The 18,927-nt window shown below is 60.7% G+C and overlaps 1 protein-coding gene across 2 annotated transcripts; it reads right to left on the bottom strand.

Annotated features, from left to right (window-relative positions):
- Positions 1-31: 31 nt before the first annotated feature.
- EVPL (envoplakin) lies at positions 32-18,187 on the bottom strand. 2 transcript variants are annotated; one of them, XM_025999799.2, is made up of 22 exons: positions 18,056-18,187; positions 14,494-14,593; positions 13,981-14,135; positions 13,752-13,878; positions 12,853-12,978; positions 12,623-12,661; positions 12,318-12,479; positions 12,122-12,229; positions 11,840-11,935; positions 10,825-10,950; positions 10,254-10,400; positions 9,962-10,116; positions 9,720-9,817; positions 9,255-9,427; positions 7,758-7,936; positions 7,528-7,666; positions 7,232-7,425; positions 6,715-6,865; positions 4,883-4,966; positions 4,665-4,778; positions 4,467-4,559; positions 32-3,728 (listed from the first exon to the last, which is right to left on the bottom strand). In XM_025999799.2, the coding sequence occupies exons 2-22, from the start codon at positions 14,554-14,556 to the stop codon at positions 291-293; spliced, it is 5,967 nt and encodes a 1,988-aa protein (XP_025855584.2). In that variant the 5' UTR covers positions 14,557-14,593; positions 18,056-18,187; the 3' UTR covers positions 32-290. The 2 variants fall into 2 exon arrangements, with proteins under 2 accessions (XP_025855584.2, XP_025855583.2); XM_025999798.2 differs by lacking the exon at positions 18,056-18,187 and adding an exon at positions 16,898-17,208.
- Positions 18,188-18,927: the final 740 nt, after the last annotated feature.

Here is an 18,927-nt window from a genome sequence, read left to right as displayed (position 1 = left end):
ACAAATGGATTCCACGTTCCCACACACAAACTAGACGCTGGGCAAATTTGTTTATTGGAAGCACTGGGTGCGGAGGAGGGGAGGAAAAACAGATGTGCCGATCTCTGGGTCTGGGGATGGACTGGGCATCAAAGTTAGGGGAGGGGCCCAACACCAGAAACCTCTGAGTAATATAGCTCTGCCTCAGAGGGAAGACCTGCCCCCTCGGATCAGGCCGCTCTGGGGTGAGGGGTGCCGGTGGCCCACCCTCCCCTGCCCCTGCTCCCCAGGACTGCTGGGCCCCGTTAGTGTCAGCGCAGTGAGCGCAGCGCCCCGGGGGAGGCGGAGCGGTAGCAGTGGTACCCCTCCAGCGTGGCTGGGAGCAGCAGCAGGCCGCTCAGGGGGTCTCTCCGACAGCGCCCCATGGCCTCTTTGTAGCTCATCCGCTCCCTGGAGATGGGGTCTGTCAAATCCTTCTCATAGCCGGACTCATCCTGCAGGAGCTGGGCCAGCTCTTCACTGATCATTCCGGAGAGCACGGCCTGAGGGACAGGGATGCGGCCGGTCCTCTTGGGGTCGATGAGTCCCCCGGTCAGGTGCTGGACCTGCAGGTGTGGGAGCACGCTCTCCCGCGGCATCCAGCCCTTCTGCACGGCCTCGCCCACCGACAGCCTCTTCCTGGTGACGGGATCCTCGATGCCGGTGAAGGCCTTCTGCGCGTTGAGCAGCCTCTGCGTCGAGGTGTTCTCGATCAGCCCCCTTTCCATGGCCTTGTGCACGGAGTAGCGCTCCCGGCTGAGGAGGTCCACGATGCCCCCTGTGGCCGCCTGGGCCTCCAGCAGCTTCTGCCCCGTGATGGGGTCCAGCATGTTCTTGGCCATGGCCGTCTTGATGGTGCATTTGTTGTCCGTGGTCGTGTCGTAGATGCCAGCGATGGGGAAGCTGTCATCGCTGAGCCCAAGGGAGCCGCTGGAGAAGAAACCGGAGCCCTGGGCGGCTGGGGAGGCGAGCGGGGACTTGGAGATGATGGAGCCAATGGAGAGCGAGGAGCAGGGCTTGGTCTCCCCGGCCACGAGCAGCGCGAACTCGGAGATGGGCAGGCGGCCGTCCTTGTAGAGGTGGTACTCCTCCTTGGAGATGCGCCGGCAGTGCAGCGCCGCCTCGATGGAGTACTGCTTCCCGCTCTTGCGGTCCAGGAGCACGGACTCCTCGCCGCAGGGGCCCGAGGTGGTGACCTCCTCCCAGTCACACTCGAGCTCCTGGAGCTGGAGGTACTGGCCCCGATCGATGATGCCCTGCTTGTAGGCCTCATACGGGGACATGTCCTTCCCCGTCTCGGGCTCCAAGATGGAGATCTTGGTGGAGAGGTTGGTCTCTCGCGTCTGGGTCTCCTGGTTGAGCTCCTCCCTGCTCACCCTGGCGCGGAGGTCGCGCAGCGTCCGCTCCTTCTCGTGGATCTGGTCCTTCTCGCGGAGGATGGCCGCCTCGAGCTGCGAGAGCTCCTGGCCCCGCTGGGCCGCCTTCTGCCGCTCGCCGTCCGTCCTCTGGCTGAGCAGCTTCGCCTCCTCCTGCAGGTGCAGCGCCCTCTGCTGCTTCCGCCTCTCCAGCTCCCGCAGCTCCTGCCGCAGCTGCCGGTGCTCCTGGTCCGCCTGGGCCCGGGACCTCTGGAGCTCAGCCTCCTCGCGGGCCCGGGTCCTCCTCAGCGCCTCGGCCCCGTCCAGCCGCTGCCGGAGGTGCCGCACCTCCTCCTCCCGGCCCTGCCGGGCCCCGCGCTCCCGGTTGAGCGCCTCCCACGCCCGGGACCGCTCGCCCTCCAGCACCGGGTCCTTCTCTACCCGGATCACTTCCTTGTAGATGGTTTTCTCCTGCGATTTCGTGGTCTGGAGGACGTCGATCTGCACCTGCAGGCTCTTGCACTCCCGATGCAGCTCTGTCACCCGGGACTTCTCCTGCTCCAGGTCCTGCCGCAGGGCTTCTGTGGACTTCTCCAGATCCGGGTCTTTCTCCAGCTTGACCACCTCCTCCATGATGATCTTCTCTTGCACCGCGGGAGGCCGCTGCTCCAGCTCCTGGATCCGCAGGGTCAGCTGCCGCAGCTCCCTCTCCACGGCCAGCTTCTTGGTCCGGTCCTCCTGGAAGCTGAGCAGGCTCTCCTTCTCCTGCACGCCAGCCCGGAGCTGCTGCACCTCCCGCTCCAGCTGCCGCCGCCGGCCCGCCTCCTCGTCCAGGCTCTGGCTCAGCCGGCCGTGGTCCTCTCGGAGCTTCGGGTCCTTCTGGGTGACCACCACCTCCTGCACCACCACCCTCTCCTCGGGCCGCCTCCTCTCCAGCAGCAGGTACCGGTTCTGCAGCTCGGAGACCACGTCCTCGGTGGCCCGCCTCCTCTGGGTGGCTTCTCGAACCTCCTGGCGCAGCCGCTCGGCCTCCTTCTCCAGGACAGGGTCCTTCTCGTGGCGCACCACCTCCTTGTTCACCGTCTTGGTCTCCACCTTGGACCGCTCCCGCCTCCACTCGTCGCGCTCCCCCTGCAGCCGGATGAGCTGCTCCTGGGCCCGCCCGCTGCCGTTGACCAGCTCATTCAGCTGGGCCTTCAGGCGGTCGATCTCCCGCAGCACCTCGGGACTCCTCTCGTGCTTCACCACCTCCTGCGTCACCTGCTTGTACTCCACCGCGGGCTTCTGGGCACGGAGGGCGGCCAGCTCGGGCAGCAGCCCCTCCAGCTCCTTCTCCACGCCGCTCCTCTTGCTGGCGGTGTCCTGCAGCTGGGCCCGGAGCCGCGCCATCTCCTGCTGCGTCTCCGGAGCCACCTGGAAGGTCTCGTGGACGCGCTCCTGGAGCTCCACTTTGGGCTTCTGCTTCTCCACCACGCTGTACTTGCCCCGCAGGTCCTCCAGCTCGCGCGCCAGCGTGGCGTTCCTGCTCCTGGCCTCCTCCAGGAGGTTCCTCAGCCTGGACGCCTCTTCCAGGAGGCCCAGGTCCTGCTCCACCTTCTTCACCTCCTTCACGATCACCTTGGGCTCCACGGCACCGATCGCCCGCTCTAGCTCTTCAATGCGTGCCCGCAGCTTGGCCACGGCCTCTTCGGCCCCCTTCCTCCGCGCAGAGTCCTCCTCCAGCTGCAGCCGGAGGGCCTGGGCTGCCTTAAGCATTTCCAGGTCCTTCTCCACCTTGACCACTTCTTTCACCACGACCCTCTCCTTCACGTTCGGCTCCTTCTGCTCCAGGGCCAGCAGCTCCTTCTTTAGCGCCTCAAGCCGGGCCGAGACGGTGGCATTCTCCCCCCGCAGCTGCAGGATCTCGCTGCTGAGCTGGGCTGCCTGGCTCTCCAGGCCGGGGTCCCTCTCGATCTGGGTTACCTCCTTGGTCAGCAGGTGAGGCTGCATGGCCCTCTTCTTGCTCTCCAGCTGGACGACCTTCTGGGCTGCTGCCTCCAGGTCCGCCTGCAGGCCGGCCCGCTTCTTGCCTTCCTCCTCTACCTGGGACTTCACACTGGACAGGCTGCTCTCCAGCTGGGGGTCCCGGTAAAACTCCACCACTTCCTTCTCTTCTAGCCTCTCCAAGGGGCGCTGGGTTCTCAGCTGCAGCAGCTGGTTCCGCTGTTCCTCCAGCTGTTGCTGCACCTGGGCCACCCGCTTCCTCTCCTCCTCCAGCTGGGACTTTAGGGCCTCTGACTCCCTCCTTGCTTGGGCTGGGCTCTCAGACCCCTGCCGTGCATCATGGGTCACCTGGACATCCTCACTGAGCTCCTTCTGCAGAGTGAGAGGGAGAAGGGAAGAGTACTGAAAGGGCAGTGGGGGGAAAGGGATGAGCCCCATTTCTACCTCTCCCCACCCCAAGATCAAAGATCCCTCCCTGCTTCCTGACACTTCTGGAAGGTCCCAGGAGTGGGAGCTGCAGTCCTGAGGTGCTTGGATGCAGGTTTTCGAGAGGACGTCTCAGCCCCATGATGTTGGGATGCAAGGCAGTGTTCAGAACGTGCAAACAAGACAGGTCTCCTTTCCAAACCTTTCCCCCTCTCCTCCCATCCAGGCTCCTGGATATGGGCCTATGCTCCATCCCCTAGGGGAGGCTGGGGTATTCCTCTGGGTAGGAGAAAGCTGGTAAGTCCCTTAGCCAGACACTAAAAATCATAGAGGGCTTCTGTCTCCTGGTCTCCCAGGCATGGAGACGTAGGTGGCCTCTTGCCCACCGTGGTTGGTCCTGAAGCTGAAGACTTTGTGGGGATTTTCTCCTGTCCCACCAGAAGACTGTCCAGTGGCTAAGCTGTGACTGCACTGAATGAATCTCCAGGGCCTGACTCTGAGATGGATACCATCCTGGAAGAGCTGCTGTGGGGAGCACAGGGGGAGGTGGGGAGCTGCCCTCTTCAGGAGGCAGAGCCTGTCCTGTGGCCACAGGCTGCAGAGCGAGGAGGAAGGGAAACTGGCCGGGTCAACGAGCAGCCCAGGCCTCCTGGCACAGGGACGGAGGGAGTGTTCTCACCATACCTTCTCCAGCATCCTTCTGGCAAACTCCAGCTGGTGCAGCTGCTGCTGGTGTGCAGCCGCAACCTCAGTATAGGCTTTTGTCAGGCTCTTCTCCTAGAGAGGCCGAAGGGAGGCAGAGGGAGGTCAGGGTCAGCCCCAGCCAGAACGCCTGCAGAGCTGATGCCAAGGGATACTGAGCCCCACTGGATCCCATCTCACCTGCTCCTGGATGCTCTCCTGCAGGGGAGCCACTCGGGGTCTCTTGGGGGCTGACCCTGCCTGGGTGGTGGTCTCTAGGGAACAGCGGTAGGTGTCTGCCTGCAACTCATAGTCCTGAACAGGGAGGGGAGGAAAACAGGCTCTCAGTCAGTGGTTGCAGCTGGGTTGGGGAAGCGGGAGGCTGGCAGGAGGGAGGGGAGAGGAAGGAAAGTGCTTACCTGGAGAGCTGCCTGCAGGTCCTGGGAGAGGCGGGTTGCCATGGCCCTGTCCTGCTCTCGGCCCTGGATCTCCTGCTGCAGCCTCTGCCGGGGAGGAAGTGAGAGTCAGGGGAGGTCAGTAAACACCACTCACCCAGTGTCTCCTGCAAGGCCTCCAGGGCAGCTGGCACCCCACAGGGGCAAGAGGTCACCTGGGAAACGGCCTTTCCAGGCATGATTCTCTCCATGAATTCTTCCTTTCTCTCTTTGGGAGAGTCCCTTCCTCCTGCTTAGTGCTCCTCAGACTCCTGTTCTAGCAGGGTCTAGCAGGGCTGCGCATCACAACCGCCTAGAGCGCTTGTTCAAGCAGAGATTGAAGGCCCCACCCCAGTGTCTGACTGAGCAGCTCTGGGTTGGGGCCTGAAAATTTGTGTGTCCAAGCATCTCCCTGATGCTGATGCTGCCAGTCCAGGGACCACCTCCTGAGAACCACTGCTCTGTCCCAATTGTTCATAAGCCTGGTTGCCCCTTTTAGTCACTTGGGGAACTTTAAAAGAAAGTACTGATGTTCTGGTCCTGGGTGATTCCAACTTAATCAGTCTGGAGTGGGGTCTGATACAAGGATTTTATTTTATTTTTTTAATTTTATTTATGTATTCATGAGAGACAGAGAGAGAGAAAGAGAGGGAGAGAGAGAGGCAGAGACACAGGCAGAGGGAGAAGCAGGCTCCATGCAGGGAGCCCGATGTAGGACTTGATCCCGGGTCTCCAAGATCACACCATAAGCTGAAGGCAGATGCTCAACTGCTGAGCCACCCAGGCATCCCTGATACAGGGATTTTATTTTATTTTATTTTATTTTATTTTATTTTATTTTATTTTATTTTATTTTATTTATTTTATTTATTTTATTTTATTTTATTTTATTTTATTTTATTTTATTTTATTTTATTTTATTTATTTATTTATCTATCTATCTATTTATTTATTTATTTATTTATTTATTTATTTATTTATTTATTTATTTATTTTTGATACAGGGATTTTAAAAGCCCCCTTGGGCAGCCCAGGTGGCTCAGTGGTTTAGTGCCGCCTTCAGCCCAGGACGTGATCCTGGAGACCTGGGATTGAGTCCCACGTCAGGATCCCTCCATGGAGCCTGCTTCTCCCTCTGCCTGTGTCTCTGCCTCTGTGTCTTTCATGAATAAATAAATAAAATCTTTAAAAAAGAAAAAAGAAAAAAAGCCCCCTGGATGATTCTGATCTGCAGCCAGCACTGAGTCTCTGTCCCAAGCCACCTTACTGACGTCACCCCATTACTCTCTCTTGAGACACTGTCATCCTCCTGCAGTCCCAGACCTTTGCCTTCCAGAGCACTCGCCCTGACCCCACGTGTCCTGCCGTGGGCTCCCACAGTGCTGCAGCTCTCCACCAGAGCTCTTAACAGCATTATGGCCTGCGATGCACTGGCCTCCCCCACCAGACTGGGCTGCCTGAGAGCCGGGCTGTACCTGCAGCCTTTGGTTCATTGCCAGTACGTAGCAGGGGATTGTCAATATGAGGAAAGAGATGGGATAGGAGTTGGAACCCTGAGGAGCATAAAGCTCACTGCCCATCTCGGAACAGATGGAGACGGGCTTGCTGTTTCTGAGGGCAAGATAGAGCATTTAGGGTAGTAAGTAGGTGGTGGTGGTCCGAGCTTTGAGGTCTCCTAGAATTCTGGCCACTAGGGGGCCACACACACCCAGGCGGCTGTGCCTACGGGAGGTTCCCTGAGTGGTGAAGTGGCTTGAGGCCCCAACTCTGGAGGGGCCCGACCTGCCCCCAGGTTGCCTGCAGCCTCAGCTCCTCACCTTCTGTGCCTGCAGCTTGTAGGCGAGCTGGCTGGGCCCGTCGCTGGGCCGCACTTCATTGCGGGGCAGGTTTTCCAGCCAGAAGCTCAGATTGTCCAAGCAATTCTTGAACTGCTGGTAGGTGAGACCAACATCCTGCAACATCTTCTCCCTGCAGGAGGAGGGGCCCGGAGCAGAGGTGAGCACTGCCCTCTGGGAACAGATGAGGGGTGCACGGAGGAGGCTGGTGGGAGCCTCCCTCCCTGGGCAAGTCAGAAGGCCTGAGTGACCCACCAGAACGATCTGCTAACTCTGGCCTTGTGTCAGAGCTGGGCATTCAGGGATGGCCTGGACGTCTCAGCCAGGGATGCAGGTAGGCTCACCCTGGGAGATAGCTACTATTATCACCCCATTTTAGAGTCGAGGAAACTGAGCCTCAGGGAGGTGACGTCACCAGTCTGAGGTCACACAGCTTGGCAACAGTGGCTGCTGTGCACCGTGGGGATGTGCGTTGAGCCCTAATGGCCCCGCCACTCACCGTAGGTCCAGCTGGTCCCCCACAGCGTGGTAGCGGTCGGTAAGGGCCCGGGCCTGGCGCTGCTGGCGAGGCAGGTCTTGGCAGAACTCCTGGAAGTTGTTCTGCAGGGCGCTGCATGCATGCTCCGTGGCCTTCAGCTCGCGGTGCAGCCCCAGCACACAGGCCTGCTTTTCCAGCAGCTCCCTCCGCAGGCGCTGGGAGAAGAGGGGACACAGCGCCATGCACCCTCGTGGTTCCACACATTCCCATGGGACCCCACCCATCCATGAATGCTTGGCGAGGCTGGGCCCCCTCACCTGTAGCTCGTTGACCCTCTCCTGCAGTGCCCCAGGGCTGGCGGGGATGGGGCCCTCCTGCGCCACAGTGGACTCGAAGCCTCGGATGACCCTGTCCGCGTCCTGGATCTGGCGCTCCAGACCCAGGGCAGCTTTGGCTCTGTCTCAAGGGGGCCTGAGGTCAGGGCCTCTGTCAGCCACACCCCTGCGCGCCACCCAGCGACCCCTTCCCCCATCCCCAGGGCACTCACTTCTCCCCGTAGAGGTTGCAAAGAATCTGCACGTCGCTGTACTTGTTCTTGACACTGTTGAGGGCCACGGGCAGCTGCAGGGCAGCGGCGCCCCCAGGCCGGGCGGACAGCAACGCCTCACACTCCTGTTGGGCTGTTTCTTTCTCTGCTCTCAGGCCCTGCAGCCGCTGGGCTGTGCCCTGGGGTGGGACGGGGCAGGGTCAGAGGTCTCCTTCCTGCCCACGGGGCCTCAGAGAGTGATGGGTGAGTCTGCATGCAGGCCACAGACCCAGGGACAGTCCTGGCTCCAGGAGAGTCCCCACGTGGATGACCTTGGGCCAGTGAGCCTCTGAGCCCCAGTCTGCTCATCCGCAGAATGATTGACGGGAAGAGGCAATGTGACCCCATGGGTCATCGTGTCAGCCATGCCTTGCACAGAACATCAGTTCCCTACCCTGTCGCCCCAAGTCAGGCAACAAAACCCTAGCTCTGTCCACATGGGGTGATTCTGCTCCTCATTCACTCATCCGTTCTGTAAGTCGTGGGTGCTGACTCTGTGTGCCACCCACCACCTACCTTCCAGTCTAACTGGGTTTCCTGTGGCCCCTACCCTGACATGGGAGATGTGGTGACTTCAAGACTCAAGGACGTATTTGGGGGCGGCTACGTACAGGTCCAGCCCTCTGTGGGCCACAGAGCCTCGGGAGGAGCTGGTGTCTGTTGAGGCAGCAGTATCACCCTGGCCTCCTGTTCCTGCCTCCTTCCCATGGGACACCCTCAGAAACTCCCAGTACACCAAATCAGAGACCCAACCTGCAACACGTCCTGCTCTTCCCACCCAGGGCTGGAGCCTCCCAGCCTGGTCCTCTGACCTGGGAAATGTCACCTCTAAAACTATGGGACAGGATGGAGTGGATATAACAAGCTGCACCATAATGTGTAATGACATGACTCAAAAATTTAAAAACCAAACCCAAATGATATACTTGAATAAAAAGCCGGTTGGGAAGGACATAAGCCAGACTGCAACCCCCCAGGTGTGGGGAGGGATGGCTCTCTACTGGGCTTTTGGGATGTTTACACACTACCCCCTCCAGGGAGGTGCCCCCACCTGCCTCCAGGAGAAATCACCCCTGAGACATGCAGGCTTCCTTGCTGCTCTCAGGACTCTCACCAGAACACCTCCCAAGTGTGGGGTACAGGGTCTTTACTCTGGGCCCTGCCCCTCTAGAACCTTCTCTGGCCTTAGTATCCTTCATCCAGATGAGCTGAGTATTATTGTGCCTGTTTTCAGTGAGGAGGAAACCAAGGCCCAGAGAGGTTAAGTGATTTCTCAAGATCACACAGCTGGTCAGCGGAGGACCAAGGGTGGGAACCAGCTTGTCTTGAGCCCTGGACTGTCTGCTCCCTTCCTCTGCCTTGGGTCCCTGCTCCTGCTCCCACACTTGCCCACACTTGCCTTATCCTTAGTTCATACACCCTCAGTGCGGTACTGTTTATCCTCGCTCACCTACCCACCTTATGGCTCTGGATGCGGCCCTCCAGGTCTTCCAGGGGTGTCGTGCGGCTCAGCGGGGTCCGGGCCCAGGCCAGCACTTGCCTCTCTATCTGCTTCAGGTCTCCATCCAGCTGAGTCATCTGTGTCAGGAGCTTCTGGGCCTGTGGGTCTTCTGGGGCTGAGCCAGTGGGAGCTGGGGGCACAGGGGTCATGAGGGGCTAGGGCCTACCTCCCACCTGCTCACATACCTGAGAAAAAAGTGCTTCCCTGAACACGCCCAGAGCATCCTGTGTCCGACTGGAAGGGAGGGGGATGGGCAGGGACAGTGCTCGGGGCTTGCCAGCCCAAGAGATGGAACCCCCAAGCAGAAGTCCCTACTCTGGGGTCACTCCCCGCCCACTCCAACCACCCCCCACCTTGGCCAAAGTAGGAATCTACTCCCTCTGTTCCAACAACCCCCCGAGTTCCTGGCCAGCCCACAGTACCCTGCTGGCCGGTCTGTAAGGGCTGCTCAGCACAAGCCGTCAGCTCGCTCTGGACTGTGGCCAATTTCTGCTTCAGGGCCTGCAGCTCCGATGCCAGCCTAGAACGAGGAGGAGGTCAGAGAAGGATGTCTCCCCTCTCTCTCCAAACCTTCCCACCCACCCCAAGAGTCACTGGTCCAGGAGAAGGCCAGGCAGGGCCCGCCGTCTCCCTCCTGCTCCTGAGGATCCCCAGGCAGACCCACTTGGCGGCCCTGGCTACAGCATCAGGGTCCGGAGCTGGGATGCAGAAGCAGGCAGCTGGGGCACGTTTGGTCTCCCCATCTGGGCCCTGAACGACCCAGGTGTGCTGGTCAGTGTTGTCCATCAGCAAATACCGTTCACCCCGCAGCAGCTGCACCTGGGCGGGGGGCAGGGAACAGAGATGGGGCAGGGGCAGGGGTGGGCCAGAGGCAGGGCAGGGCTTGGAGGGGGGCAGGGCGGGCGTTGGGTGGGACTGGAGGGGGCAGGGGTGGCGCTGGGTGGGTGAGTCTGTACTTCTCCTGAGTCCCAGTCGCAGATGCTGTCCACGTGCAGCGGCTGCTGGGGTGGGTTTCTGCGCTGCTGCAGAGGGGCCACCTGCTGGCTCTGCCGCTGTAGGTCCCTAATGGTCTTCTCAGTGACAGCCAGATGCTTCTTCTCTGCCTGTGGGATCCCAGGCTTCACTTGAGGCCTGCCCCACCCCACCCCCCATGAAAGCCACGGGTCCGGTCTTCACAGAGACAAGGTCTCTAAGTCAGGACAGTGAAAGAAGCCCCTCCAGGGAGCCCAGGACTCTGGAATCTGCTGGTCGGGGTTGGGGGACTGCTCAGCATCACTCAGGCCTCTAGAGAAGGGCCGGAGGGTCAGGGGCTCACCTGCCACATTACAGGTGAGGAAATGGGTCCAGAGTGGGGAAGGGCTTCTGGCAACAGAGCAGCCCCCTCCTGCTGGAGCAGATCCCCTTCTCCTGCCCCCCAGGATTGGCTCTTGGCAGGACTAAGCCCCAGGGAAGGGTGAGGCCCAGACACAGGCCAGCCCCAATCCCTGGCGTGGGATGCAGGTGGCCTGTGGGGTGGGGGGCTCTCACCTCCAGCTGCTGCAGCAGCTCTGTGAGGGCGCCAGGGGGCGCCCCAGGGGCTGGGCTGTACTGGGTGTCCAGGCTGGAGTTCAGCTTCGCCAGGGTTTGGCTCACGGAGTCGGCCTCTTCCTGGAACTGAGGCCCTGGGTAGTTAAGGGCAGAGTCGGGGGCACCCACTGCCCCTCAACCCTGCAAGCCAGCTAAACGCGAATTGCCACCGGCCCCCGCACCGTCAGCTTCTCAGGGCGTGGGGCCTTTTTGTACTGGAATGCTCTGCAGATGGGGCATTTGGGGCTCACTGAAGGTTTCTTAGTGTTTTAAAAAACACCTTGGCCTCTGTCCTTCCTGCCCAGATGGAGGCGGGGCTCTCCTGCAACCTCCCCGCGGGTGGGTGCCAGGGCTTCGGGGCTGCGCTTCTCCCAGGCCCGGAGCGGAAGCTGGGAGTGTGCTCTAAAGAAACATCCCGCAGTTGGGTGATGTTACGGAATTCCTGTCCATGGGTGAGATGATGGGAGGGTGGTTTCGCGGGAAAACCTTTTTTTAAAAAAGGATGGAAAACACTCTGGCTTTTGTCCCTCTCCAACTATATGAAACATCTTGGGGGGAAATTACAGAAAGAAGAAGAGTCCCTGTTGTATATTTTGTCAGTTTCTCAGCCCACTTTTTGTTACTGTCCCTTCCAAGGAGAGTTTCTGGGCATCTCTTCCATCTCCATAAAATCGCGATACCACACATATGCTGTACATCCTTCAGGTGCGTGTGTTTGTGATTTATGCATAAGAAGATTTATGTGATTTATGCATTTTTGCTTTTTTCCCCTTAAGAACCAAGCATCCCTGGGAGCGATACCACCCTGCTGCAAAGGTTAGCGTGACATCATCTTCCCTCTGGGGCCGAGTCACAGTGACACAGCTCTGCCGTTTTTATGAGGTGCCTGTCTCCCTCCCTGTGAAGGCGTCCTGCGCTGTTCTGCAGCTGTCTGTGCCCCGCCCCGGGCCCTGCCTGGCCTCCGCCCTCGGCTCACCCGGTGGTAGGCCTCCACGTGCTGCAGCTGGCTCTCCTGGCAGATGCAGAGGTTTAGAAAGTTCTGCCATTCTATCTTCAGGGCCTCCTGGTGGGTCTGCGGACAGCAGCATGGAGCCCTCAGACCATGCCCGCCCTGACCTCTGCACCCATCCGCTGCCTGCTTGGCCCGCCCTGACCTGGGCCGCGTCTCCCTCTCTGCAGCCTCCCTGGGAGGCTCCCCCCGCCCCCGATCTAGGGAGCAGGTGTCCCTGAGACGATGGGCAGTGTCTGTTCCTTGCACCTGGATGGGCCCCACAGCCGGGTGCCCCAGCTCCACCATGCGCTCCCCGTCATCCTCCAGCTGGTTCACGCTCTGCTCCTGGCTCAGCAGCTCCTGCTGCTTGAAGTGCTGGGGGAGAGTCGGGAGCATGGGCGAGGGGAGGACAGGAGGAGGGTGCCCCTGCCCGCACCCTCCAACCCCACTGTCCCCCACCCACCTCGTACTCCCGCCGCACGCCCTGGGGGTCCGCCAGGAGGTCGCTCCAGTCCTGCTGCAGGATGCCCTGCTGCTGCTGGGCCAGGGCACTCAGCTGGCGCGTGCAGCCCTGCAGGTGCGTGTACAGGCTGCCCAGGCTCTGGCCGCGCCACGAGGCTGCCTTCTGTGCTCAGCGATACGTGGGAGGGAGAAGGGGTCGCGAGGGATGCCGTCAGCCTGCGCCCACCAATGCTGCCCACCCCCTGATGGTACAGGCAGCTGGGCCTCCCCGCTCCCAGCCCACCCACCCACCCAGCCCCTGCTCACCAGGAGGTCCCGGTATTGGCTCCTGATGGTAGCTGCGTCCTGCCTCGACCAATGGGGTGGGGGTGGGGGGGACACAAAGCAGGCTCAGTGAGAGGCGGGGTGCAGGCCAGATGGCAGCCCACGTTCTGGGACCACGGTGCCCCCCACGCCCATCCCTTGTCCCGCACAGGCTCTGATGGAAGACAGTGGGGGTAGGGCTGGAGGGCCAGGCAGGGATGGACGGCACCCACCGGCCCGATGAGGTTCCGGAGCTGTTGCCCGTAGGCCTCAATCTCCTTCTGCAGGATGTTGTGCTCCGCAATCTGCTGCTCCAGCTCTGCCATGCCCGGCCCGTACTGGCCCTCGCAGACCTGCTTCTGCAGAAGACCTGGCCACTCAGCTCAGCCGGAGGGCTGGGACGGCAGCCCTCCCCTGTCCCCCGTGTCCCCGTACAGAGGAGTGGAATTGGTCGCTTGCGCAGAGGCTGCACAAGGCAGCCGAGCAGCCTGGTGAACGGCTGGCAGCCCTCCCTCAGGGACATGCTACTCTCCAGGGGCCCAGGCTGAGGCCTGACTGCAGCCCCTGACTCCTACTGGTCCCCAGAACGCAGGGCTCAGCCTGTCAGATGTCCTCCTACTCATCCCTACCTCCTTGCCTCCCCAGCCTCGGCATCTTCTGCCTAGAAACTGCTCACTAGGCTCTGGGACCCTGGGACACCCCCTCTGCCCATGGCCTCCCCACTGTCCCTTCCTTGTCATCACGGCACCCCTTCTGCTATGGCATCAAAGCACAATTCCTCACCTGATGTTCAGGGTGCCCATGACCTGGCTTTGCCTGCCTGCCCAGAAAACCCCACCCTCCACCACACTCCAGGCTGAAGCCTCTGTTTCTTTCTGGAATGTCCTCTCCTCACTATTTCACCCCAGCCTCACTAAGCCCTCCCACCTCTCTGAGGCCTCTTCATATGCCCCTTCCTGCAGGAAGCCTTCCCTGACTGCACTGTCTCCTCTGCTCTCTCTTCCCAGACTTTCCCACGGGTGCAAGCACACCGATAGGCCCCCGATGACACACAGCTGTTTTGCTCCCTTGATTGTGCTACGTGTGATTTTGAGCCCCTGGAGGTATCTCTGACACTGGGCATGGCGCTGACCTGTTTCTGCTCCAGCACACGCGCCCAGTCGACCCTGGGCCCCACATCGGGTGGCAGCACTATCTTCTCATACAGGGCGCGGTACTCGGCACACTCCTGGGTCACTCGCTCGTGCAGCTGCTTGATGCTGCCAAGGAGGAGGCCAGCGGGTCAGGGCTGGGCCCGGGGCTCCCCTGGAACCCCAGAGCCTCAGTCCTCATGCTCTGGCCCTGGCCGCCACCCCACTTACTCCTTCTCAATCTCCTCGGCCTGTGGGTGCTTGAGCCGCCGCGCCTTATCCACATCCAGGAAGAGGTCTTTCAGCAGCACCTCAGCCTCCTTCAGGCTGCGCCCCACTTCCTGCCGGTGCTGCAGGGCCTGGCTCTGCTCGCTGTGCAGCCGGTCCTGTGGGTGGGGGACAACACCCCTGCTGCCCATCACTGCGACCTGAGCCCCACCCTGAGTTCCCCAGGCTGCACTGCCAACCTCGGTGCCCAGGCCAGGAGAGGGCCAGACCCAGGGCATCTGTGGGGTGGGTGCAGGGACACAGGGGAGACCCAGGCCCCCCAGCCCCTCTACCCCCCCCCCCCATTGGGAATCCAGCAGAAAAGGAGAGCTGAGCCCTCTCTCCCACTGTGTTTGGGGAATGACCGGTGAAAGACAAGGGCTGTCTGTCCCAGCGTAAGCATCCCCAGTGGGTACTCCAGGGCTTTAGTGAGCCTCCCCTGCACTCACACCCTGCCGCTTGCCCCTGAGGCCTTACCTGCTGCAGTCTCTTCTGGGTCTCCAGAATGTCCCTCTCTACCTGGTCAGCATTGGCCTGCATGCGGGAGATGAGCAGGGCCAACTCCTGGGTGGCAGCCCTGGGGCGGGGGTGGGGACAGAGCCAGCATGGTTGGAAAAGACCCCTCTGCCCCACCTGAGTGGGATCCCTTGTCTCCCTCTGCCCTGTCCTACCCTCCAGCTAGGCTCGTTGCCCAGGAGGGAGGCGTCTAGGACCTGGGGAGCTCTGATCTCTCCCTGCAGGAGACTCTGTGAGAAACCCAGCTCTAAAGGTGGAGGAGCGCTGTTCTCAGGTGAGGGTTCAGAAAGTGGGGGCCTCTGGTGTGTCTGGCACCATGGAGCAGGCCAACATCACTGTCCTGGCAGTGAGTTCCCAACCCCACCCAGCTCCTTGCCACTTCCTTAGGAGTGAATCATGGCTCAGCCGCTAATACCCGAGACAGCATGGCTGGGCTTTGGGGAGGGGCAGTTGGGCTGCCTGGGGGCAGGGGAGCAGGAACATGTCCCCCTCCCCAACCTCTTCCCATCCCAGCCCTGTCTCCCCCTGACCACCCTGGGCTTTACCTGTGCCCGGGCTAACAATCATTTGGAGGAGCTGCATGGCACCAGGGCAGGAGGAAGCCAAGAGATTGTTGGGGCACCCCAAGAGCCCCCAGATTTGGAGATTATGCCCAGATTAGGATCTGACTTGCTCCAGATCAAGTGGTAAGGAACGGAGTATGAACCTGATTTGGCTCCCCAGGGTCCTCTCCATGGGGCATTGCTCTCTGGGGCCTAGAGGGCCAAGTAGACCTAATAAAAGGTGGAGTGGTCCAAGGCTCAGAAGCACAACACCCTATGAAGTTACAGTCCTGGAGAAGGGGAAGGGGAAGACTTCACTGAGCTGGGCCCTGAACTAGGGGTCAAAGGATGAGCCACCTCCACCTTCACACCCCGTCCAGGCAGAGAGACAATGCCAGTAAAGACCAGGCTGAAGGAACTCTGTGGCCAAACAGCCTGGGTCTGATCGTTCTCTAGCCCTACTGCTATGTGGCCTTGGACAAGTTACTTAAACTCTCTGTGCCCAGTTTCTCACTTGCAAAGTGGGGCCTTAATAATCTCTATATCACAATGCCACCTGCATGGATTAAGAGAATGAATCCATCTAAAGCATCCAGGGCACAGCCTATGCGGAGTTGGCACCCCGGGAATGTTTATTCTGCTAGAATGTAAGTACCACAAAGGCAAGGACCTGTTCGTTCTGTGTAAGGTGGCATCCTCAGTGCCTAGCACAGTCCTGGCACACAGTAGGTTAAATGTAAGTTAAACGAATGGATTGCACACGACGAGAATGGTGTTTGGGGGCTGTAGCTAGAGTCGACCAGGCCTTGTGGACAGAGACGCCAGCTGCCCGGGGCTAGGAAAGCATTGTCCAGGAGCCTGCCTGGGGACAGGGAGCTGTGGGTCCTGACCCCTGGGCGACCTGTCCTCAGGCCCGGCCTCCTGGGATGGCTGCTCCCACAGGGAGGAGCACACTCCACCCTGGGCAGGGCCCAGGAGCACCAGGGAGGACAGGTCACTCCAGTGAGAGTCTTAACTGCTGTCTTTCCTGTCTGCCCAGAAGCCCAGCCTCCCTGTCATCGCCCCGATCCGATCCCTATCGGAGTAATGAGCGTTTCATCTCCGCTCCCATCTGCCACCTCCACCCAGCAGAGGCCCAGTGACAGGAAAGAACAAGAGGAAAGCAGCCAAGTCTGTGGACCACAGGGCGGAGAGCCAGGCTGGGTCCGGCAGGGAGCTGGGGGTGCAGAGGGAGGCTCTGAGGATGTCCTGGCCTGCAGGCCCTCCCCGTTCCGCGCAGCACCCTCTCCCCATACCCACCCGGTAAAAGAGGCACTCCAACACTGTAACGAAACTCAAGGCCCGAGGGGAGAGCCTTGTGAGGAAATCTGCAGCTTGGACTTGGTATAGCACCGCCTCCCTGCAGCAGGTACCCCACCTCCACCTCTTGGCCACAGTCCTTCTGCCCACCCCGGGCCCAGGTTCCAAGGGTCAGCCCAGCCCAAGCAGAGCCTTGAGGGCAGAGCCACAGGCAGGGAGCCAGGCTCTCCAGTCTCCCAGCCCCTGGCCTGTCCTTACCCAGTGTGTCTCCTGCAGAGCACCCCTACCCATGGCCCTCAGGCCCCCTGGACAGTGTGGGAGTCCCAGGCCAGCCATGGCCTCCTGCCAGGGCTGGAACTCCATCTGGGCATGGAAGAGAGTCCAACGCCACCCCCCCTCCCCCCACCAACCCTTTGGCCTCGAGCACTGGGCTGGTCCTGTACTCTGGGCTGCCATCTCCAGGAGGCTAGAGCACCTGGGCCTGGCCCTACCTGCCCCAGCCCGCTGCCCCAGGCCCTGCTCACCGGCTGTGCTTGCTGGGGGAGCCCTTGGCTGAGGAGCCCTTAGGGGACCCCTTCCCCTGGGAGCCTTTGCTCAGACCCTTGAACATGGTTGTAAAGGCAGGTGCCGGCTCAGGCTGGGCTCGGCTGGTGCAGGCAGGTAGCGGGAAGCAGGCGTGTGTCCTTGCTGGCTGCTTGGCTGGGCTCTGGTGAGGTGGGGTGGCCAGGCGCTAGGAAGGCAGTTTCTGGGAGGCCCCTCCCCGCAGGTGAGGCAGCGAGCGAGTGAGCGCGGGCCAGGGCTGCCACGCATGCACCCACACTGCCCACACTCAGCTGCTCCTGCACAACCAGTTTGGGAAGAAAGGGCACAGCCCAGAGGGCGGGGCGCCTGAGCCTGCTCAGCTCCCAGAGAAGGTTTGGACTTGTTACACCCACACACCCAGACGGGGAAATAGCCAGGCCCAGGAGGGACAGGGCTACAGAAAGACAGATGCTTGCACATGCTCAGGGACAGAGGCCCAGCCTCAGAGCTCAGGCTAGGTGTTGATAAACACCTCCAGGCCACACAGCGCGCCCAGTTATCAGGCCTGCCCCCACCCACAGCTCTTGCCCCACCAGAAGAGGTGGGGTGGCTCCCCACCAGCCCAGGGCATCTGGACTGTGCTCTGTGCTCTCTACCACCACTATGGGGCAGCCAGGGGGCAGTCACCCCAGACAACTGGCACAAGGCACATTTTAAAAGTGGGCATCACCCAGTCAGCTCCCCAGAGGACAACCCCACAATCCCGCTGCCCGATCTTCCTGGCTGGCTCAGTGTCATCCTGTCTGTGGCTCTGGGGCCAGATGCAGTAGGACATGCATGTCTGGGATCCTCCAAAGAGTCTCAGATCAGCTCCAGAGGGTCTGGGAAACCCCCTGGACCCCTTGCCCAACAATCCCCAGCATTAGCCTCAGTGTAGCTGAGCCTAGGGTCTGGCTAAGCTCTCTGGGAACCCACTGTACTTGGGTTTTCCTGCTTGGGTCTCTTCACTCAGTCTCCTAGAAGGGGCCCCTGATGGCTTAAGTCAGACGGAGGGTGGAGAGTGGTGCCACTTTATTGGCCTCTTCTGGGAGGCCATCTTGGTGGCTGTCTTCCTCCTGCGGCACCCCCTCTATTTCCAGGCCCTCATTTCACTGGCCTACCTCGAAGAATCCTTCTACAGTTCCAGAGCCACTCCCTGGAACCACCGCAGCATTGGCGGAGGCCGGGCTGGAGTAGCAAAGGGGACGGATGCAGTTGTGCTGGGTTTGGCGCACGGGGACATCCTGGCAGGTCCAGCTGAGGGTAAAAAACACCTAGAGAAGACATAGGGGTCCCTCTCACTAGAGAGGGCAGGGGGAGAACAGAGACTGGTCATGTGCACTAGTGGGACAGAAGAGGTTTAACTCCCTTTTCCTGTGTCTCATGGACAAGCCACCAAACCTGTCCTGGAGAGGGGACACAGGAGTCACCTGTCCTGGCTGGGGAGAGGCTGGGAGGGGCAGCAGGGATGGGGAGGGCACGAGGGGGCCTTGACAGAATAACAACAGGGAAGCAGAGGGTCTCCAAAGCTGTGCCCCAGGTGGACTGTTGATTGTGAGCTGGATGGAGCCAGAGATGGAAGGCCAGGCCCAGAGGCTACGTGGCCCTGGCCCCGGCCCCTCTCATTATTGCTGGGTGACAATTTTCTTTGAACCACTACTAGCAGGCCTGCAATCAACTGTCCTCAGAAATAGGCAATTGTTTAAATGACTGGTCCTGGGGGCCAGGCCTGAACGCCAGCCTCTAATTTCAAACCAGAGCTCACTTCCTTATCTTTGAGATTGGACAAGTGGTGGCAAAACCCAGGAGAGCCAAGACGGAGGTCGAGGTTATGGCCATCAGCCCACTGTCCTGCCTCCCTGGGAACTCTGGGCCCCTTCCTGGGAGGTGGTGGTCATCGGAGGTAGAGGGCTCAAGGGGAAAAGATGTAGACTCCAGCCCTGGGAGCAGGAGCAGCCAGGGGAGCCCCCCCCACACCCAGCCAAGCTGGACA

Source organism: Vulpes vulpes, chromosome 2, assembly GCF_048418805.1.
Source record: "Vulpes vulpes isolate BD-2025 chromosome 2, VulVul3, whole genome shotgun sequence".
In the NCBI taxonomy this organism is placed as follows: Eukaryota; Metazoa; Chordata; class Mammalia; order Carnivora; family Canidae; genus Vulpes; species Vulpes vulpes.
The sequence above is the reverse complement of the archived record's forward strand: the minus strand, read 5'-3'. Positions and strand labels throughout refer to the sequence as shown.